Here is a 23929-nt window from a genome sequence, read left to right as displayed (position 1 = left end):
AAGGTCCAGAGCACTTGCAATAGGCTTACAGAAGAATAAAGTCACAGGTGAGCAAAAGTCACTAGGCAGGGCCCACTCTTAGAGTAGCCGGAGCGAAAATGTGCCCAAGATCACACTGTTAGTTAGAGATTCAAAGTCTTGCAAAGAGTCAAAAAGAGGTTAGAGTGGCTCAGAAAGTTTAGCCAAAGTGTCCCAGGCACTCCCAGGTTCGAAAGCCGGGGACTAAATCTACCCCGTACAGTCGGTAGCAAGGGAAGCCAGGCAGAACACAGTACCTTAAGCGGAAAGGATCCTCCAGCGGTGGCAGTTGTTCCAGGCAGTGGCAGCAGGGCTCGACGTCGGTCAGGGGAGAAGAAGTTCTCGCTGAAGAGCAGAAGAAGAGGGTCGTTGCACTGCCCGGGAAGAAACCAGCCGCGGAGTCCTCCGGTTAAAGGGTTGGTGCCGACTTTCGCGGTATGGGGGTAAAGTGTGGTATTCCGGTTGCCGGGGTGCTTGGCACAGGCAAGGCGGCCACGAGATACCTCAAAGAACGGAAAGAAGGCGAAAACTGGTTGTCCCCACCAGTCAAGGGAAGGAGCCACTCCGTTAAGAGTTCTCCTCGGTCGTCGGGAAAAAGTGGTGAGACGGTTCAGCAGGGCTCCACCGGGTGGTGTCGTCGAAGCAGGTCGGCTCAGCTCTTCCCTCGTCGGATTCTTGGTCCTGTGGCGACTTCTGAAGTCCCAGTCCCCAAAGCCCTGCTTTTATGCAGCAAACCCCCATTCACCCAGCCTAGCTGTCACTCAACCATGCTAAGTGGTGAGCCGGGCGGCTCACCACTTGGGCCAATCAGGACGGAGTGCGACTTGAGTTACCAAGGTAACTCAGTCCAGGGTGCCTAAATCCCCCTCCACCCCTCCTAAGTACCCCAGACAGAGTGGCACCACTTTGGAGGGCTTCTGTGGAGAAGCCCGCCAAAAGTGGAACAAAGGGCTCCACTTTGGGTCAGAGTTACAGAGGCGAACACCAACGCCATTTTAGAATCAAGTTTTGGCAAAAAGTCCCAACCGGAGTTATAAAAATAAATATATAAACCGGTGGTATGTTTAAGGCTACCGTAAATAAATAATTAAATGTGTTAGCCTAAAACAATGGGAAATCCCATAGGGAAATATTCGCGGTCGAATATAAAAAGTAGTTTCCACTGCCACCAGCCAAAACTCGATCAGGGGGGACGGAGACGTGCCCCCTCGACTAACAGACCCTGGGGCAATCGAATTGCCCCAGCCAGTACGTCCACAATATGATGGTTTGTACTGGTTCTGTTCAGGATTCAAGACTAGCAAAGTCTTTGGTGACTTTACATGCCCTGGGAGACAGTAGTCAGTCCCAGGGTATGGAGTCTATGTTGGGGAGTCCCTAGGACACCCCTGGGTCACGGCACAGAGGGTGCTGTGTGACCCACATCACAAAAATACATGAGGCCCTATGGAGTAAGAGACCCCATAGCCCATTCAACACAAGGTTTAACCAAGAAAACACACTTCAACATGTCCAAGAGTGAGGGTAAAAGAGTCTCACTCTTGGCAGGAGAAAAAAATTAAACCCCAGAAATCCAGCAAAGCTGCTGGGGGACTCACTAGGTAGGGAAATTCAGCCTAAACAGAGAATTCTCCCTAACAGTAAGCTCCTCTAAGATCCAGCTTTGTATATATGCATGCTTTTCTGACTTGGTCCAGGAGTTCAGGGATCAAAGGTAACGGATATCTATTCTTAACGGTGATCTGGTTCAGGGAGCGATAATCGATACAAGTTCTTAGGTCTCCTTCCTTTTTTGGAACGAAGAACAAAGCTGAAGAAGCAGGGGACTTGGAAGGACGAATAAACCCATTTGCCAGGTATTGATCCAGGTATTGTCGAAGGTGAAGGTTCTCAGGCTCGGTGAGGGCATAAATTCTACTACAAGGAGGAGTAGATCCAGGTATCAGGTCTATCTGGCAGTCATAAGACCTATGAGGAGGTAGAGAGTTAGCCTGATCCTTCCGGAAAACATCTTGGTATTCTAGGTATTCGGGAGGTAACTGGGGAGTCTCTGAAGAAATTGCGGCCAGTGCAACACCAGGTGGAGGGTGACAAGTAGAGACACATTCTGGAAACTGGACCGTTCTTGCTCGCCAATCGATCAAAGGATTGTGTTTCTCTAACCAAGGTATTCCTAGAATAATCTGAAACTGAGGGGCCTTGATCACATCGAACACGATCTTCTCATGGTGTCCATCTTGACTTACTAGCGTCACTTCTTGAGTGGTATGCGTTACTGGCCCGGAGGCTATCTCCGTACCATCCACCGTAGTAATGACGTCCTTTACAGCCTTGGGACAAAGAGTTAGATTCATCCTCAAAACCATTTCATGATCCACATAATTGCCGATGGCACCGCTGTCGACGTAAGCTTCAATTGCATGTAATCGATCCGGATTATCAGGGCTAATGAGGACCATAGGTATCACGAAATGCGAGGTCACGGAACTGGTTTTTACGCTCGGCAAGAGGACCTCTATTCTTGTCGGGCGAGGTCGTTTCCCTGCTCAGAGTTTGTAACTTTGGTAACTGCAGCTCCTACTGCCTTCTTGGCAGGTTTCACCGGACAGTCTCGAAGAAAGTGCCCTGAGTTTCCGCAATATAGGCATAATTGCAACTGTTTCCTCCTTTCCCGCTCCCGTTGTGTTAGAGGACCTTTCAGACCCCCTATTTGCATGGATTCCCCGGAGTCTACTCCTTTGTAAGGAGTTGGCGGTTTGGAAAATACTCGAGCATCAAACTTGGAACGATCGGCCTTCCTGTTCTGCAGCCTGTGATCTATTTGAACGACCAAGTCTATGTAATCCGAACAGTCTTGTGGGGGATTCACTACTTGGGCTAAAACGTCTTTGAGCTCTCCACGTAGACCTCTATAAAACAGCGTAATCCTTTTGTCCTCAGGCCATTGAGTTTCCACTATTAGTCTATTGAAAGATGCAATATAAGCCAAAAGGTCTTGATTACCCTGTCGCAACGAAAGAAGCTCATTGTCCAAGGCCTGTCCCTGTGAATGTCTTGCGAACAGTTTTTCCATACTAAGCTGAAAGGCTTGAAAATCATGGAGAACCGGATCATCTTGATGAACTAGAGGGATCGACCAGTCTGCCGCATTGCCACTAAGGTACGAAAGTACAAAAGCTACTTTAGCTTGATCAGTTGGAAAGGCTACTGGCCGGCATAAGAAGTGCAACCGGCACTGATTGATAAATACTGCAAACCTCTTTGGGTCACCAGAAAATCGCTCGGGCGGAGCCAGAGGTACATTCCCAGGTAGGTTGATCTGCACTGGATTCATAGAGGATGTTGAAGGAAGATTTGCCCCTGATGCGGGTAACGGGGTCTATCCGGCTTGTGACTGTAGCACTTGTCTAGCAAGATTGTCTGTTCTCTCCTTGGAAATAATTAGTTCCCTTCTTAGAGCATTCGTTTCCTGACGAGTTGCATGCACTTCTGCCCTTAGTTCCCCAAGTAACCGGGCTAGGGGGTCAGTATCCGAGGTTTCCTGGGCGAGAGTTTTGCGGTAGGCTTTGCGTTCTGTAACGCTCACCTGATTCTCGCAGAGGCGCCGGTCTTGACTGGGCGACTACTGTATCTTCAAAGGTGATGTGTAGCACCCGGTTGGCTCTTTGGGCTGGACCTCTGTGCACTGTATGCCTGACGTGTAGAGTAAGATGTCTGCAGATAGAAAATATGGGGTTAATGAACTGGGGTTATTGGGGTGTCCCTATCTCTTTCCTCTTCTCCTCTCCTGTAGACCCCAAAGGTTAACGCTCTCACCTTAGGTAAGTGAATGCCGAGCTCTCCACCTGCCTCGGGGCAGGGTGCTGTAGCCAGTTTCTTCACTGGATAGGTAGCGCAGGCCTCTTGACTTCAGAGGACTGCTGTCCGTCGTTTACTGCACGAACGGTAAGTTTCGAATCATTCAAATGTCTTTTTAAAGTCTTTAGTAATGATGTCTCTTGTTTTGCAGGGTTCCGGCGATGGCGGATGACGGGCTGAAGTGAGTTGAAGATGGAGCCCGTGTGATGAATAGAAGCGCCTGGAAGCACGTGAGTAAGCGCTTGTTGCCTGCTTCACGATGCGCTCTAACTGTCTTTTTATTTTGCAGGTACGAGTTCGGAGCGGCTGCAGGGTGCCGGAATACCCACTGGATTAGATGTGGAAAGGAGTAATGGCACGTGAGTATTAAAGTTCCCCAATGTCTTTAAACGCACCTTGTTTTGTCTTTCAGATGCGGATGCAGCGCCGAAGGCCTCCGGAGCGTGCGAAGAGTTGGTAAGCTTTTGTCTTTCAGATGCCGGAATGCAGTATGAAGACCTCCGGAGCGCACGAAGAGTAGGTAAGCCTTTGGCTTTCCGATGCCGGAATGCTAACCTGTTCTTTCTTGTCTTTATAGGTGTTGCTGAAGACTGGATTCAGGATGGTAAGCCTTTGCCTTTCAGATGCCGGAATGCTAACCTGTTCTTTCTTGTCTTTATAGGTGTTGCTGAAGACTGGATTCAGGATGGTAAGCCTTTTTCCTTAGGCCCAGGACTGGATGCAGAAGACACGATGAGCGTCCTGCTGCAGAGGGTGCAGAATAACGCAAAGCAAGATTCATCCACCGGGTGTGGTTTAAATAGCCTCCTGTAGTGCTTAGGTGTCTCCTTCCACAGCCACGCCTAAGTAAGAAAAGAGTTCCTGGTAAGAAAAGAGTTCCTGCCTTCCAGAAGAGTTCCAGTGTTCTAAATCTAGGGAGTGGCTCCAGCCCCACCCAACAGGAAAAGTAGTTCCAAACAGAAGAGGATCAGAGGCTCAACTGGCAGGCAAGTAAGCAGCATGGTCTGCTGCAGGTAAGTCCACCCAAGCATTATGAGCCCGGCGCTTCCAGCGCTGGGACTGGGCATATTTATGAGCCTGGTGCCACTGGCGCCAGGACTGGGTCCAAAAGGTCCCAATTGGGACTGGTTGGCACTCGGAACCTGGGTTATGGATCTGCTTCCTAGGGAGTTGGGAAAACCCTGACCTTTTGGAAGCAGAGATCATGACAAAAACATATTGCCAATCCTTACCTCTAAATACAAATAGTGTGGGACACAATGTTATGTAAAAGAAAAAAGTGTTCAAGAAATTATATGTCAGGATATTGGGGCCATTGACCTCCCGTCCCCACGTTTTCTGCACGGGACAAGGCGGCACACTCAGGTTTAGCAGTCTTTGGATTCTCTATCAAGAGGGTTCATTTCAAACATAAGCATCATAGTCTTCTGTGCCCAAATCTCATTGCCTTTCAAAATCTCTTCTTTCAGAGGGCCTGATGCAACAAACAAACAACAAGTTATTTTAATCTCAGGATTTCACACGCACTCAATTTCTTAGGTGATTCACTATTCACCTCGGATCCCCCTTTGCTGGTCTCATATCCCTTCAACACAATGCTTGTAGCAGTTTCATGTATACAATTTCTCAGGTGATTCACGGTACTCCCCGGATTCCCCTCAACCAGGCTCAGATCTGTTTTACCACAATGTTCAATCATCGTACCTGTTTAATTCACTCTAACACAAACTTGCTTTAACCCAAACCTTTCAACTGATCTCCCTCATTTGGGCTCGGACCAACGTAATTCACTTTTTCATCACCTTTCTTGGCAGTATCAACATCAAAGACTTTCGATTGTGCACAGGATTTTGCTTGACCCTTTGCAGGGCCACTTCGATGCACAGTTATGCACAGTTCTTTGCCACTCTTTCACCTTTGTCAACTCTCGGTTGGATACCTTACACAGACCTTTGAATGAGAATGCACGCTGTGCCAGACCACTCTGTCAAAGGTATCGTATCGTGGTTTCAAAGTTCAATCACTCATATGTTATTCAATTTTACTTGTGTAAATTATCACATGCGTTTCATACACTGTTCGCTTCAGTGCTCACCATACAATATTGCCACTTGCAACCTTGACTTCAACACAGACCGGTCTGGTATCAGTGTCTCCAACTCACCAGCTGTGTTGATTTCACTGGTGCTGCCTTGTTGTAAGAGCCAAGGGCAGTACCACAGCAGCAAGCGATTCTTCCCACCTTGATTATCGAGACGGGAGGACCCCGGGTACGTACCTCCGACACAATGCAGGATTCTTCAGCCTGGTTTCCTGGTCTTACGGTTTCTATTGTCGAGGTTTCATGACAGTAACGGTTCCTTGTCAAAAAGGTAAAGGGCACTTCCTTGTAATCCCCTTCTGTTTCGCCATATTTCTCCTTGTGTTAAACTGCCATCTTGGAAGTTCTGTTTCCATGTGTCCTTTGCCTCGCTCAGAGTGTGCTCTTGTGCTCTGCCTTTCATCGATGTGGGGAAGTGTAATAGAAGTCAGGTGTGCGTCATGGTCAGTAATTGCCTGTCAGGCTGAGTCTTGCTTGATGTCCCCGACAGACCCACCAAAGGTGTGAGGCGCTCAACCCTGTCAAGTACGGTTAAAAATCCAACACCACTGGGGGAAAGGGGAAAGTGGAGAACATAAAAAAAACTGGAATAGATTCTCTGGTATGTGGTACCTCTGGAAATCTGCAGCAAAGACAAATGAAATACAATCCTGCATAAGCAATCAGTTATACATGTTAAATCACAATCTAACTAGGCACCACACACACTCTCTGTTACCTGTTCGCCCTCAGCAGAAAGCCTTGAGGGCTGTCATCAAACTTTGTTCAATGATATTGACTTTTAAGCTTAAGCTGACACACAGTTCAAGAGTTTACTTTTAAGCTTAAGCTGACACACAGTTCAAGAGATTCTTATTATGTACACAGTTCACATATCCGATTGTGTGTTGACTCTTGACTCAGGAGACTATGCACAGTTAACCATTGAATGTTAAAGATTTCTTTTCAGAGTTCAAATGTAAATTGTTTGCAGGCTTGTGTTCAATGTCTGAATGCTCACTGTCTTATCCATGCAGTCTCCAGGATTTTCAAGGAATACGATTTATTATTCTGTCACCGCTCAATGCTGCATACGAGCATTAAAATGCGAGAAAAAAAATTACTGCTGACTTTTCACTGGGCTCTTAAACGAGAGTTCCCGCCAGTGAATCAGCAGCTTGCCATGTCTGAACGGGCTGTGCGTGCGAAAGAAAAAAGAAAATAAATGTGCGCAATTAAAGTGTCAGATTTCTGTGCTAACTCAGAGCAGAGCTCAATAACATCAAAACAGACCCACAGTAAAAACGAAGACCCACCCACGTCTGTAATTACTCTCTAAAGCTACGCTAAGGAAAATAAAGCGCTCGGCGGAAACTGCAACCTAAACATGTAATTTCTGAACACGAGCCGAACGAAAAGAAATAACAAATACGTTACGCTCCACCGAAGCGAAAAATAAAGGAAAACACTCAGTCAAGATACACAGTTGCAAAACAAAAAGACACGCGCTGCAGTACACAAGCGAGCCGGACTTACAGATTAAACAGTCAATAGTCTTTTTTAAACAGCCCACAGAAATACAAGCAAAACGTTTTTAGCAGACAAAGCTTTAGAGTAGATTACAGCACTTCTGTTTTGTCATGACAAGAATCTTTTTACTTAACTTCTTTTTCTGATCCCTTCTTCTTAAATTACTTGACTTGTTCTCTCTTGCTTGAAGATGCATTTGGCAAGGTCCAATACACTATCAGACCTCTGAATATGCCTAATAACCGGGAAATCCTGAAACACCTCCTACTCAGCTGTGATTCTGACAATGAAAGGCAGTTGATAGAGTTTACAACTGCCCCTGATAACATTCCAACCAATCAGGTGCCCTTGTCCTCCATCTTGGCTTGGGTTTGATTCCACTGACTAAAATGGGAACGTTAAGGTCTAATAGGAGAAATGACAGACAGCAACACACAAATTACCTTTTCCTACCACAATCACCCTACCCAGGGATACTAAAACAGGCAGACCGGACAGGGGACAACCCTGACAGTGCCTGACCATTGTATTGGGACATGTCAGGTATACGGCTCAGGTGTTAGTCCATGTTCTCTCATAGGTAGCTGTCCGTAAGAAAGTGTTCATGTAGGGAAAGGGGGACGAGGGTTGAGTTCCTAAGTATCCTACCTGGTAGGATGGGGAAAGGTGTTACAGCAAAGGGGATACTGCGTCTTGCCATCCGTTGTCCAACTCCCCGAAGACCCTTCACCCAGGTGATTCTCCCGCACTGGTCCACCCCCAGGAACTGGATCCAAAAGTGATGGCCGTGTCCTGGCCACCTGGATGACAGATTCCCAGGGACTAGCGGGTGAGACACTTTCAGGTTTCTCACACACCTCCTAGGTCTATCACATCTTAACGGTGTAGTTGTGCCTATATCATCAGTTTGGCTGAGGAGTTGATAAAACTTGCCTGGGAGAGTTTGTATGGAACGAGGACAGGCAAAGTGGTTTGGCAACCCCTGAATATCCCACAACCGTCTACTGAGAGACTTTAGAGTTTGTGTACCCCTAGAACTCAGCAACACTACTGAGCGGTGAGACATAATTACACTAAGTGTGAAAGGCTTGGCTTTGTTTTCACCATTCTTCGGTTTCATTTGTTCTGGCTAGCTTTTTGTGTAAACAAGCCCTATGAACCATAACTCCTGAGGTCATACTGTATGGGTGTCCTGACCACAACCAAATGGTAATACCTTGAATAGAAAAAAACCTTGTGGAATAGCAAATTGCGTCATTTCTTTATCCTTGATATGTAGTCGGACCAGCCAGTACCATTTGGATGTTTTTGTGTTAGGATCAATGGCGTAACATTTTTTTATTTTTTTTTAAATTCTTTTTCGTAGATTTTTTTAACAACAAACAATGCAATTCCAGCCCCCCCTCACCCTTCCCCCCTTCGGTGCCCCCTTATGTGTTTCCTCATTCATTTTTGGTTCGCCTTGACTCCAGGGGTTCAACATAGATCCAAAAGTTTAAGGCGTTGCGGCCACCAACCAATCCTGAAGTCGTCCCTTAGAAAGGTCAAAACCTCCCCCCACTCCCTCACAAAGTTCTGCAGGGCATTATTCATAGCGTACGAGGCCCATTCCAGCGCGATTAATTCCCAGACTTTGCGCAGCCAGTCTTGGAACGTTGGAATATTCAAGCTTTTCCATCTTTGGGCGATAAGTGTCATACCTGCTATAGTTAGCAGTACTTGGGCTTTTTCTCTAGCTCTTAGGTCCCTTTGCTCACCCCCACCCCTGATGCCCAATAATATTCGTTCCGGGGCCCTGCTTCCCCCTTTTCCAAATGCCTGTTCCTATGCCAGTCGGATTTCTTTCCAGAAAGGTTCTATTTTTGGGCACCTCCACCATACACGCTCCCCCGTGCCCTCCTTCCGACAACCCCTCCGGCAGGCCCCTGATGTTCCCGGGTATATCCTATGCAGGCGAGCTGGTGTATAATTCCACCCAAAAAGGATTTTATACCAGGCCTCTTGAATTTGGGAGGCTCTTGCTATTTTAGGGATCTTGTTCCACAGTTTTTCCCAATCCCTCTTTTCTATGCCCCTGCCCAATATTTGTTCCCATCTCCCCATTTAAGCCCAGCTTTGCCTCGGGGTGGCCCCGTCTAGCATCCTATACAGATGTGAGATCAGCCCTCTCGACCCTTCATTTGTCAATAGAAATTTCTCGAAGGCGGTTGGTGGCCTGGTGGCTGCCTCTTTGTTCTTGGGGGTGTAGAAGCCAGTGGCGTAGTTGGGAGTACCGCATCCTCTCCTCCTCTCCCAATGAGAAGTCCCTTTTGCAGTCCCCAAAGGAGCTAATCTCTCCTCCTATGAACATAGCTCGCATCCTTGGCAGCCCCCGGCACTCCAGTGCCTAAAAGCTCCCCTCTCGAGACCCAGTGAAAAATCTTTATTGTTATACAGGGGCATGAAGGGAGACGGGAAAGTTGGGATCTCCTTATGCTTCACCAGCCGGTCCCAGTTATCTGCTACTAGTTTGGTGATTGTACTTTCATACATATGTGCTGGTCGGTGTTGCTTCAGGAACCACAAAAAATCCTTCAAATCATGCTTTGCTACTGCCCTGTCCATCTTGACCCAATGCTTCTCTTCCCCCTCGTTAAGCCATTCCCTTATTACCCTGAGTTGGGTTGCCTCGTAATATTGTCTAAAGTTGGGTAAGGCTAGTCCCCCCCTCTGATCTTGGGGCTGTGAGCTGGAGCATGCTCACCCTTGCTCTTTTCCCTTCCCAAATGAAGTACGTTGTTATGGTTTGGAGCTCCTTAAAGAAGCTTGTTGGGACTGGTTGGGGGATAGCTTGAAAAAAGTAGAGGAGCCGCAGCAGCACCACTATTTTTACTGCTGCCAGACTCCCGAGCCATGAAATGTGTAGATTTCGCCACTTGAGAATGTCCTTTGTAATATTCTTTAGCAACGGGAGGTAGTTCGCAGCATACCATTCTGCAAGTTTAGGTGTAATCCTTATCCCCAGGTATGAAATCCCCCCTGGATGCCAAGCGAATGGCGTTGAGCCTTTTAATTGGTCCCTCTCCTCTTTCCCCAGCACTAAATTCATCAATTCAGATTTTCCCATATTGATGCGTAGACCCGAGGCTTCCCCAAACCTCTTCAGTAAAGCCTTACATGCTTCACTTGATTCGGACGGCCTAGTGAGGGTAAGCAACATGTCGTCGGCGAAGGCCGCAACCTTGCGCTGTTTACCTGCAAATGGAATGCCCCTCCTCTGTTTCCCAAATAGCCTGCAGTAAAGGCTCTAAGTAGATGGCATAGACGAGTGGGGATAAGGGGCACCCCTGCTTCGTTCCCCTTTGCAGACGAAACGATTGGGACATCATTCCGTTTACTATGATTCGTGCTTGAGGCCCCTCGTAGTTCGCTTTTACCATTTGCAAGTAGGTTCCCTCAAGCCCCATCCTTTCCATGGTTCTGAAGAGGAACGACCACTCCACCCGGTCAAACGCTTTTTCTGCGTCCAAAGATAGTAAAACTGCTGGTGTGTTCGTTTTGTCCACCGTTTCAAGAAGGTGAGCCAACCTCCTTATATTGTCCGATGTTTGCTTCCCTTGAATGAATCCTGCCTGATCCTGGTGAATCAGGTCTGGAAGGAACCCCTCTAATCTATTGTAGAGGACTTTTGTGTATATTTTAGCGTCCACATTGATGAGGGCTATCGGCCTATAGGACGATCTTTCCGTGGGGTCCCTTCCTGGCTTCAAGACAAGGAGATCTTAGCCTCTTTCATAGATGCAGCTATTTGGCCTCTATCCTTGAAAGAGTTGAATAGGTGGGTTAATTGTGGTGTTACTATTCCCGAGAAGATCTTGTAAAAATACACCGAATAGCCATCAGGGCCTGGTGCCTTACCTGAGGGCAATTTTGCTATGACCCCTCTCACCTCGTCCTCAGAGATAGCTTGGCTTAATCTAGCTTAGGCTTCCCTGTTGAGTGTTTGTAGTTTTATTTTTCCCGGGAAGTCCTCCTGTACCTGAGCTTGGGGGACCTGTGATGTGTACAGCGTCTTGTAAAATTTGACCATACTCTCCTGAATATTTTTCAGTTGTGTGGTTCTAACCCCATTCTCGGTATTTAGGGCCGTAATTGTGTTTCTTGACGTTGCCCCCCGGAGGAGACGCGCTAATAGGGCATCAGCCTTATTTCCTTTTGCATAGTATTTTTGTCTCACATACAGCAAGGCCCCCTCTGCTTTCTTAGTCCGCAGAATCCCCAGTTGGCCTACCGCCCTTCTGTACTCCCTTTGGTTGTTCCTAGTTGGAGCCTCCGCCACCTTCTTCCTCGCTCCTTCTACTTCCCCCCTCAAGCTGAATCTCCAGGGCCTGAAGTTGTTTGTGTATGATTGCTTTGGCCGCTATAAATTCCCCCCTCATTGTGGCTTTGAACGCATCCCATCTGGCGTCTTCCCCTGTATCTCGCCTTTTGTTATGCTCGAAAAAATGTCTCATCTTTTCCTCTTATTTCTTCTCTAAGCACTGGGTCGCTCATTAGATGTTCCGAGAATTTCCACCTCCATCCCCCCGTTCCATTTACCGTATCTAGCTGCATTGTTAAGGTTTTATGATCAGCTATCCCCATAGGGCCCACCTCAATATCCTGGACTTTACCCACCAGGCCTGCTGACAGCCAGATATAATCTATTCTTCATTGCGTCCCGTGTACTTCAGAAAGAAAGGTATATCCTTCTACCTTCTCGTGAATTTCCCTTCACACATCTCTTAAACCCAAGCCTGACATTGGGCCTCATTCCGACTTGGGCGGTAAGGGATACCGGGCACCGGTAAGGAGACCGGTGCCGGTAAACCCTTGCCGCCCAATTCTGAGGTCCCTTAGCGGGAACCGCAAAGGACGTGTGGTCAAACCACACGTCCTTAGCGGGTCCCGCTAAGCGACCGGGTCCCGCTAAGGGACCAGGGCGCTAATTACAGGCCCGCTATTTGCGGGCCCGTAATTAGCGCCTTCCCCATTCCCATTGAGCCCTATGGGGGCTCAAATGGGAATGGGGAATGGTTGGGTGAATGGGGATTTACCAGGTCCGCACAGGTTGGAATGTCCCGGTAAGTCCCCATACAACCAGACCGGAACCGGACCCGGGTTTGGAGGCAGCCATGGCGCTAATAGCACCATGGCTACCTACAAACTCGGATTGAGGCCCATTCTCTCCCTGAATTCTGGAGAGGCCACAGCCCCTCCCCTGTGTCCTTTTTCCCCGATCTATCTCTGGCTCTGTCCCAAGCTATGTTCAGGTCCCCTAGTATAATTATATCCCCTCGTGCGTGCTCCTCCATCTTCATCAGGAAGGTCTGCATAAACGCGTCTTGGCCTGAGTTTGGAGCGTAGATAACCGCTACTGTGAAAGCAGCGTCTCCCAACTTGCCTATTGCCATTAGATACCTACCTCCTTTATCCCTTATGGTCTCCCCAACCCTAAAATAGCCAGGGCCACTCCACCTGTTTTGGTTGCCCCAGATGCCTGGAGGATTTGGTCAAAGCCCCGTAGCCTAAGACGGTTCTGATCTCTATGTAGTAAATGCGTCTCCTGTAGCCCCAGGAAATCTGGCTTTTCTCTTTTAGTGAAAAGCTCTAATTTTTTCCTCTTCAGTGGCGAGTTAAGGCCCCTAACGTTATGAGTCACCCACTTAAGTGTGGGTTTCTTGGTTATTCCCTCCCCCTGTGAATTCCCCAATTAATGCTCCTCCCCCTCTGTCTATCCATGACCCTCAATTTGGCTGTAATTCCCCACTCAAACTCCTGTTAGGCACCTTTCCCACCCCCCCTTTTGCCCATATCCCCTGAACTCCCCCCCCCTCCCTAAAGCCCCTCTCTTTGGGGCTTGCCGTCTCCACCCTCATCTCGGGCGTCTTCACCCTCTCTGTTCCCATGACATTTGCTCTTCACTCCTCCAAACCTCATTTTGCTGCTTGTTGGCCACCACCCCTTCGAAATTATACACCTTCCTGATTACTCCCCCCCCCGGGTTCCGCCCTCGCTCTCGTGGTCGAGTCTGTGCCTCTTTCCTTCCCGGTCGGAACCCGCAAAGCTGGTTTCCTTCTTCTCTCTTCTCCCACCGCTGTCCACTCCCACGGTCTGGGTCTCGTTCCTCCTCCAGTCTCAGGTGATTTCCCTACATTGACCGGCTCCTGACCGTGATCCAGCTCCATATGTAAAACTTCAACTCCTTCTTGCAGCGTGGTTATCCTTCTCTGTGTGCCATCCCAGTCGAACAGCAATCCGAATGGCAATGTCCATTTGTACTTGATCCCTTTCTCTAAGTTTTGTGGTTACTTGCCCCATCTGGCGTCACTTGAGGAGGGTACTATTAGGCAAGTCTTGGTACAATTCAATTCGCTGACCCTGAAATAGAATTGGTTCGTTCCGCCTGGCTGCCCTCCAGACCTCTTCCTTTTGTGAATATCTCACGAAGGCAGTTAGGACATCCCTGGGTCTACCTCCCTGACTTCTACTGAGACGGCCCACTCTGTACACCCTGTCCAGCTCTATCTTGTCTGGGGCAGTCTCCCCCAGCAAGCTTGCATATATTTCTTGGACTATTTCTTTCAAGTCCCTGTCGTGCACTGATTCTGGCAACAATTTCATCCGAATGTTGATACGTCGGGACCTATTCTCCAAGTCTTCCATCGCGATTTCCAAGTTTCGTGTTGCCATGTCCAGTCTCTCTATTGCTTCACTATTTTCTATAGTTTCTTTGCCCACCTCTTGTAGACCCTTGATGTCGGTCCTCTCCCAATCGGCCCACCTCCTGCTTAATTTCCGCCACTGCCAAATTGATATCCGTTCTTAGTTGAATTTGTTCTTGAAATGTTCTTGCCAGAGTGGACTGTAGGGAGAGCAGATCCCCATGCAGATCTTGTCGGGAGATATGTGTTGTTGTGCCCATGTCCGTCCCCTGGTTTTGACCCGTGGCCCACTCCTGCAGGTCCCTGTGGTCTTCGCCGGTGTCTTTGTTCGACCACATCGTTAAGAGCGAATTTGAGCTGTCCCCCTGAGGCACTCCGCTTTTATTTGGTCTATTCTTATTCTTATAGGACATGATTGTGGGGTCAGGTATCGATTACTTCTCGGCAACTCTTTCGAACCCTCCTCCTCCCTCGATCCGTGGGTAAATTAGACGTGCTTCCGTCTGGCTCAGGAGGAGACGGTCCCTAGTCTCCAGATGTGGCGGAGGTTCCTGTCCCCCTCGTTCTTCTGGCTCACCCTTACTTTCTCGGAAGGGGATTAGGTCCTGTAGTCCTTTTGAAGTGGAAGCACTGCACCTCCGTGTTATTATTGTCCCCCGTGAGCGTACTATACCCGGTGCTGGGGAGTTTCCAGGGGTCAGGCCAAGGGGGGGGATCTGCCCCAGCACCACGGATCCTTTCCTGCTCCTCTCCTGTTGCAGGAAGTTGTAAAGAACAGGCTGAGTGTTGGGCGGAATCCCCTAGGACAGCACGTTTATCGTCTGCAGTGCCTCTTATTTGGTTCCCAGGTGCCCCACGGGCTCTTACAATCCTGACTTCCACTTAAGTATATTGCTTTGGGCTGCCTTTCTCCTCGCCCTAGGCGCTGATTAAAAGATTCTGCCTCCCTGGATAAGGCCTTTCCCAGAATGGCTTCTCCGCTCTGTTCGGGCTGGGGCCACTTCAAGGCAAGCTTCCCATTGGGGGGGGGGCCCGCCCCACTCCGACCACCGTTCCTGGGATTGCCAACCCAGGGTCGCCTCCTCACCGCAGGCACATGGGCTCACCTCTGTACCCTTTGCGTCCGCGCTGTCCTGCCAGGCTCCTCCGCTCTAACTACTCTGTAGTCCGGGCAGCTCCACTAGGAGGGGGGCGCGGCCTCTCTCAGTACCCCGGATACCTAGCTCGGCCCTGTCGAGCGCCGCCTCTACCGCTCCTCCCGTCACAGCCCGGCTTCAGGCACTAGGGCCCCCTGCAGGTCGGGCCGCTTCAACCTGGGCCCGTGGGACGCCAGCCGGGGCGGGCAGCCCCAGCACCTCCTTCGATCTCGCCGAGCTCCGCTGCTCGGCGCTCTCCGCCAGGTGGCCCCTCCGGGGTCCCCATGGTTACTGGTGCTTAGTCCAGGCAGCACCCACCCCGATCCGAAAAATCAGAGTCGGAGGCGGGAGACTCCACCAACTCCTCCGCCGCAGCCAGCCCACAAAACTCTGCGCTCACCGCAGGGTGCCCCCTCCTGGGACCGCGATGGCACCTCCCACGCCGGATCGCCCTTCGGGTTGATGGCTCAGGTTATTCTTCGTCTTGGCGGACTCCTGGCCCTTCCTCCAGAGATCGGGCCGGCTCGCGCTGTATTCCAGCCTCAGCTCCGCCACGAAGAAATCTGCAGAGACCGCCTCCAGGAATGTTCTTCATTGTGCCCCCCAGCTTAAGGGGCTTATTTCCTCCCTAGTCCTCCTTTTGCTGCCTATTTGGGCTGGTGGGTCTGCTTTTTAGGCAGGGGAGCACCGTAGCGCCGTCGACACACGTCTATCTGGTGTCGGCGGCCATCTTGGAATCCTCATGGTGTAACATTTTCATTACCTTCTTCACCTGCTCCTGTGGCGTTCTTTGAGTGATGATGCTGGTGCAATTTATGGCTGCAAAATGTAAGATATGAATTCGTGGAATTAGATAATCTTTTCCTGATCCCATGATACCAGAAAACAAGCGTATGCTCAAAGCATTTTCCCTGGGGCACGTTAGGCACTTACTTGACCAAGAGCCATCATGCCCATGACACAGATCTGCTCCTGGAGACGCTGCTCTAAGAAACCCAAACATCATGTCCTTTGTGCTCATGCCCAGGTTATCACTTCCTATTAATGTCTTGCAGTTTGTGCAACCTTCCTGTGACCTCCCCGGTGTCCCATTATATAAACAACAGTGAATGCTACGGGGAGAATCCTCTTCCAGGGATTACAAATAAATGGGCGGGGTACTTCAAAACAAGGAAAAGCACAATGTGTAGATGACTGTCCGGATATTGGGACATCTGCAATGTGTATTGAAGGGGATGAGGTAAAAGGACTAGTAGAGCACATGTTATATTCTTGGGGAGAAAGGCCACCCTGGTCTCTTATAATGCACCATGGTTCTATTATTGACTTGGTATGTGCATTTCTAGTGCCTTGGATCTTCTTGACCGAAGGCGGTTGTCAAATGCTTGCCAAAGAGCACTGATCTGCATCCGTAGTTGTCAGCTATAACCTCCACATGTTTTTCATGTATGCTACCACATTACTGAAACACTGCCCTTCAACATTCAAATTACTATTATTGTATTGTGAGAAATTAAATTATAATGTCCAATACTGTTCTATACCGAGATTTTGAATGAAATTATTTTCTGTTTTCACAGATGCACAGGCACAGCTGACACCTGTTTGGAGGTAAATTAATGTGTTCTTTTTTGTTGCAAGTTGGCCTTGTTCACTGATGTTGTAGTCAATCTATGCTGTCTACCTTTCCTCTCTCGAGGCCTGATTAGATGAAAGTACTTTGAATTGAAGACACTACGTGCAGATTAGCTTTATTCCCTGTGTCGCTTAAATGCAGACTTCTGAAAAGCAAGCAAAGTAAGCTCCACTCTCCTACAAAATCAAAAAAAAGAAAAAATATCTCGGCAACAATTTCACTTTTCAGATTTTCCCTTAATATCCCTGATAGAACATGATTGGAGATATGTATTAAATGTGCAATGTAAATAGTAAGTTAACCACTTAAATGCAGATGGGACAATAGCTGAATTTTCTGCGGATCTGTGGATTTGGGCGTGTAGAAGACTAAGGATGTCTGTGACACTAGGTTGTAATAAACACCACTGGATGGCAGCGCTGCACGATTAGCATTCAGGCTGTTCAGTGTCCATTATCATGCAAACATCTCCAGCGACTCTTTCATCACTTGGAGGTGAGGAGATGCCTTGTACCGGGTATACACTACGTACCACTATGCGCGTTCACAGATGCAAGCAGTTAAGATCACTAACTCACCATCCCTTCATCTACGGGTCACAGCCTGACAACTACATTGCACAGCCGACTAGTTTGATCTTCCAGAAAGGTTTTGGACATAAAGGTAGATAAATAAGTTGCCTCTTCCTCAGGGTTCCGTACTTATGGGAAACCCTATAACAGAAGTGAAAATATTACCAAGTAAGTTCCCATGTCAATTATATTCCATAATAATGTATAACATTAAAAATGACTCTTGAATCATGCAATGAGATTCTAAGTTGTTCAAAACATCCAACTCACAAAACCTTATTAAATAACAGTTTGGTCGTAGACCCCTCCAGGGTGCTTACATTTCAGGGAATGTATTACACGTCTCAAATTAAAGATGTGATCCTTACTGTACACGTGTTCATTCAAGCATCATTTTTATAGGGTGGACATTGAACGTGAAAGCTTGGTTCAGCTAGGACTCACCGGGTTTGGTGACGTTCATCAAAACTTGAATCCTCATAACATACCGTTGTACATGTGCCTATATTGATATGAGTTACACGTGTCTAGTGTGTGTAGGTTAGCAAAAGTGCAGAATGTAGCTGTACCTCTCCATGTGTTGTAGTGTATAATCTACAATTCTTCATGCTTACAGTACTGCAAGAGATGCTAATTATCCCAGGATTTCCAGACTCCCTTATAATGGTGAGCCACAGAGGGTGATGTGATTTGCACTGGTGCCAATGGGTAATCCCTGTTCGAGACATATCAACTTTCGGTTGCACCTCCTCAGGGGCATTCTACCTTTCCTCACCTTCCCCCAGAAGCTCAACTTCTCCAGAGCCCTGGTTCCCTCTAGGCTGGACTACTGCAGCAGCCTCTTCCTCAATCTGCCTCTTTCCTCCCTTCGCCCCCTTTACTAATCCAGAATAGGACTGCAAGACCTATCCTTGGCCAAAAGCCCAAGGACCGCCTCTCCCGGGGTCCACAAGGATCACATTCAAGACCTTTTGCATCATCTACAAGCTGCCTCGGACCTCTCTACATCCAGCTTTTCCTTCCTAAATATCTCCCTGTCAGAGTCCTTCAGTCCTCTGGTTCCTACTCTCTGCAGGTTAAACGTTTCTCCAAGCAGAGAGTGGGAGGTAGATCCCTTTCCTCTGCTTGCTCCTCCCTCTGGAACGGCCTCCCTGCCCCCCTCAGACTTGAGCCAGGTCTTCTTAAATTCCAGAAACTCCTAAAGACTTTCCTTTTCTCCTCTTCCTTCCCTCTCCCTCTCCTGTGCGAAACCTCACTCTGCCACTGCGACTGGGGCCTAGTCCCTTCAGAATCATACTAGGGCCAAAACGCCCACTACCAGTCACCCCCATCCCTTCCAGCACTTTCCCTTGGGCTCCCTTTCCTGGATTAGCCCAAACTGGTCCCACTGTCCACCGCACTCATCCTCCCTTCCCACTCTTCCCATTGGCACTTGCCGCCTGGGCCCACCCAGCACTTGTCCAACCCCTCCCTTGGGGCTCCACACTCCTGCACTTCTCTTTCCAACCTCCCCTCTGCACTTAACATTTGGTTTTGTCATGCACTTGCATGGTAGGATTGTCACAAGGCCAATATAACAGTTTTTTGTCGTTCTTCCTTTATAGTTCCCATTCCTACCCCTCTCCCCCCGCAAACTCCCTGCATCTTGTCTTGTGGCATCTGGAAACACTTGTGTATAGGCGCCATACAAATGACCAATAAATAAATAGAAATGTATACCCCTATTATTTTTGTGCCGAATCCCAGTGATCTAATGTTCAATCTAAGTAGATCCTGGGCTGGCACCCGAGGGGGAAACGTCTCGCTTACCCAATGAGGGGTGTTTCACTTAATTGCTGAGTTGCTAAAGGTCCATTGTCTGGTTGTGACTTGACCTAGTGCAACCTAACAAGAGTGTATTTCTAGATCCGTATGTGTGGGTATAAAATCAATCTAGGGATGGCGTTTACAAAATTCCAGGACCTATTAAAAACAGTTTGTTTTTAATGGAAGCTAGACTCTTGCCCTCCAATTCAAATCCTGGTATGGATTAAGTCATCCCTCTCATTGAAATCATATCTGATTGAGTGTGTTACGGCTATCCAATATATCTCCCTATGTCTCATTATTCTTGTTAGATACCCTTTTTTGCGTGACTGAGTCTATTTTCCAATAATGGAAAATTGTACTACCAAATGATTTTTGCCTTAAAGTGGTCCACTATTTTGTTAGATGCTGTTCTTTATGAGGGACAGTTTATTCAGGCAGGAAGATATTTTTCACGTGGTATATCCTGTGTATATTTGATACATGGGCTAAAGAGGGCATACATAACATTATGCAAGCTGCAATTAGAATGGAATCTTAACTTCCACTTGATTATGTAATATTCAAAACATGTTGTATGCCCTGTGGAGTGGCAAGATGTGCAATTACACAGCGGTAGATCCCCAAACTTGTGGCAGACTCCACAATTCTGTTAATGTGAGGTTGTGTGGTTCCAAGTATGTTTTAACAAGTCACTGTTGCAGACTCCTGCCCTTCTTAAAGGTGTATAGAGGCATTTTCCCAATTTGTGATAATGGACCAATTTCTCTAGATAGTTTGTCTCATCAAATTGGTATGGGAATTATATGTGGTCCACACATGTTACTTTGTTTGCCTAGTCTTTCCCTCTCTGCTTTATAATAGTAGGTCCTTGTGGATATTATTAGCCCTTTTATGGGCATCTCGCCAGTCCTCTTGGGGTATCTGCTGTTTCTCAACTTGTTTTGTAAATTACAAGCTTCAAGTCTGAAGTCGCTATAGACTGAACAGTTGTGCTTATGTCATAGAAAATTACCTTAAGTGAGGGATTAGTGTAAACTATCTGGGTGAAAACTGCTGCAATGTAATAAAGTATTTCTATCTGTTGGTTTAGTGAAACATTTGGATTTCAAAACGCTGTTATCATTCCAAATGCTTTTATCTAGAAATTAGATTTAATTCTTATCAAAGCGCATAGGAAAGTGAATGGGTGGTGTGCATACGTTTAACCAGTTTAAAAAAAGGGATAGTTCATCAGTTGTCCCCTCCAAGATCATGAGGATATCAACTATGAACCTTTTCCATAGTTTGATATTCTGTTTCTATGGATTATTGTCAATACAGACAGTACGACAGACGAGTATCGTTGTATGAATCTATATATAGATTTGCAATACTCTGAGCAAAAGTAGCTCCCATGCAAGTGCCTTTATTTTGATGATAGAGGTCAGTCTTAAAAATAAAAAAGTTCCTAGTCATGGCTATTTCTACCAGGTCTGCCAGGAACTCAGTTGGTATAGTCTGTGGTTCTAACTTTTAGTCCAGGACATATTCAACTAATTCTATGGCATCTTTCTGCAGGATATTTGTATGTAGAATTTACACATCTAGGGTGCCCAACAGTTGTTTTGATTCATTGAATGTCAGACCCTCCCCAACATTGATATTAGTAGTATCCTTAATATAAGAAAGAATCAGTTGGGCAAATGGTCCTAGGAAGGAATCTCCAAAGTTTAATAAAGGCCCAAAATGTGAGCCTATCCCCGAAACAATAGGTCTCCCAGGTGGGTTCACAGAATCTTTGTGCATCTTGAGTGATCGTATATCGCAGGAATGCTAGGATCCTGATTCAACAGATATGCTGATTCTCTTGTTGTGATCCATTCCTCTTCCAGTGGCTTGGAAACTAGTGGCTGGATGAGGTCCTGTATTCCGGCAGTGGGATCATGATTTAACGGTGCATAGAATACATGCTTGTGTACCTGTTTATTAACGTCTTTGTATTTAGGAGTATACATAATTACAATATCACCCCATTTGTTGTCTGGTTTGATTGTGATGTTTTGATCGCAGCTAAGGGCTTTAAGAGCTAAACCTTCCTCTTTGGTGATGTTATGTTTGGTATTTATTTTCTTAAGCTCTAATTTTATCAAACGGACCAAATCCGGTTTTCACATGTGATGTTCTCAGGGGACATATATTTGGTTGGGGGCCAGAAGGAAAAAGTGAGCCTAAACAAGCATCTCTATCTTCCTCATGTGGCAGATTCTTGAAAAAGTATTCCAACCTTATTTTGCGTAACAATTGGGATATTTCGGTCCTTATATGTTGGTACAAATGATAGTCCTTTGGTGAGTAGGCTAATTTCATAAGGTGTCGTGTGTCTGGAAAAAAGGTTAAATATAACCTGTTCTGTTACAAAGCTTGGTCCTCCTGTCTGTTGGCACCCCACCTGTTTTGGGTTGGTGGTGAACATGATACCACCATTTCCTGTGGTCCCTGCCCCCCTCGTCTGCCTAATAAATGCATTGTGCTGTTCATAAAGTCACCCCTTTCACTACCATTGGATGGTCCTGGTCTATCTGTTTCACCTGAGGAGGACTCACTGCTGCTCTCTGAGGTTTCTGAGAATGTAACAAACCTTTTTCGCTGTTTGCCCTTGTTATATTGCTGTTGCTGTAGAGTGTAGTATTGAGTTTCTTGGAAGAAACCAGATTTTAAAGAGGGGTAAACAATGTCTTTATTAAAGTTCCGTATATCTTTCCTAGGTTTTACCAATTTCTGGTTGTGTGTGTCTACTTGAAATTTGTCAAATGTCTTTTAAGCTCACTGATTAACTGCTGTGCCTTTTGTGTACAGTACATTTTATCTAGATGTGTTATATTTGCCAAGGCAAGCTGGAGCTTTTGCCTCAAACGAGTAACTTCTGGCTGATTTCTTCCCCCATAGTTGATATATCTAGAGAGAAGTTACTAGGACCTATCCGCTCTCTCTACAGTGGATGTTGCCGTAGACGGAAATTGTGCTGCCCATGTGCAAGGTTTGTATTGAATAGTCATGCAGGGCGCTAGGGCCATCCCTCACTCTCTTGTCTAGTTGAAGCATGTTCCTCCCTTGCCCAGCCATTCTTATTCCCAAGGTTAGGTAATAGAGCTTAATGATCCCTATGATCTATCATCTAGCTTTCTGTTTATGATGCAATTACTTTATCTATCTAGCCCCTCTCAGAGACTACATTAACAATAATGTTAGTTCTAAAGGGATTGTAGGCTTGTACCTTAGATGCTCATGTACCACTCTGATTTCTTCCACTGACGCCTGGCGTTAATTTCCCTGTCACTCATTCTCCTTCCACTACTCCCCCTCCGTCCACCCTCCCCTCCCCTCCTTCTTTCTCTCAGGGTACTTCTTTTGTATTTCTGCAGTGTCTTTCACTCTCCTATATTTTGCCTCTACCCTCCGATGTTACTCCCTTTCTAATCCCTCTATACAACAGTTTCCCCTCTCTGCTCTACTACTCTCCCCTCCCCCATTGTTTTCATCACCCATGATGTGTTACAACAGTCAAAGGTCACAAACAGGGGGCTAGGTCCCGTCCTTTTCTTCTCAATGGAGCTGTCGTGGTGTATCAATGGCAGCGTGCATTGCAGAGTGTCCCCGTTCATGTTAGGAGGCTACATTGCAGTGAAATCTCCAGCAGATAAGTGGTGGTCCTGGTTTTGGTGTGAAAGCTGATCTGCGGTAATTCTGCAATGTTTTGTTCCCGTTAGTGCAGCGATGGCGGTTAGCGCGCTGCACTCACCGGTATTGGGGAGGCTTTCCATCACCTGGTTCGCCATCACTAAAATTCTTTGGAGTGATATGATATGATTTGGTATTTATAACGCGCCTGTACACAAGTGAGGTGCTGGTGTGTCACTGTCTTCCGAGCGGTCTACTCAGACTTCGACTGCCTCGTTAAAGGGTCGAAAATAAAGAGAAAGAAACTGGCAAGCATGCTTGTCAAGAGGTATTGGGTGATCCAAGTTGGTACTGCCAAGAAATATACAGGCACGTGGGCAGGGGATAGAATCCAGGGTCCTCCCAACTGCCACCTTCCCCCTCTGAGGTGGAATGCCTTTGGATTTCACCTCGTACCCCAGGGAGAGAGGGATCCCTACTGATTGAGAAGGTCGGATCACTGACCTCTTGAGATGTTTCACCACTAGTCGTGAAAATAGGATGGAGCTTGGTTCGTCTCTCACCTCTACCAACACCTTTTGAAACTTGCATTTTATAAAATAGTATTTTGGTTCTTTTGTTTTCTCGTCTGACATCAATACAAATAAATAACAGAAAAAATACAGTAAAAAGGGTACATAGTATGTGGCCCGCAGTATCCGGTCAATCTTTATGTATGATTGGTGCTGCAATTCTGCTCATGGTGTGAGCAACGCAAGGGATAGGTATTTTCTTACATGCTTTGATGCTTACGTTTCTCCCTTTCATCTTTCATGGGATACTGTGGGGCAATGTTTGCACCAATAATGTGGAGATGTTCACAACCTGCAGTGTGCTGGTACTACCTTTGGCCTATTGGAAGGTATGGACGAGTACTATCTGCACTGGATGACAATAGGCCCGTATAAAGG

At 47.2% G+C, this 23929-nt stretch overlaps 1 protein-coding gene across 1 annotated transcript in view; it reads left to right on the top strand.

The window, feature by feature from the left end:
* LOC138467193 (tropomyosin alpha-1 chain-like) overlaps positions 1-23929 on the top strand; it is a 996954-nt gene that overhangs the window by 181196 nt on the left and 791829 nt on the right. The window contains exon 6 of the mRNA XM_069607248.1: positions 16886-16916. Coding sequence (XP_069463349.1) covers positions 16886-16916 — 31 coding nt within the window. The remainder of the gene's footprint in view (positions 1-16885; positions 16917-23929) is intronic.

The sequence above is a fragment of the Ambystoma mexicanum genome, chromosome 4q (genome assembly GCF_040938575.1).
Source record: "Ambystoma mexicanum isolate Mex_15411 chromosome 4q, UKY_AmexF1_1, whole genome shotgun sequence".
NCBI classification, from domain to species: Eukaryota; Metazoa; Chordata; class Amphibia; order Caudata; family Ambystomatidae; genus Ambystoma; species Ambystoma mexicanum.
This window is presented reverse-complemented; position numbering and strand designations above follow the sequence as displayed.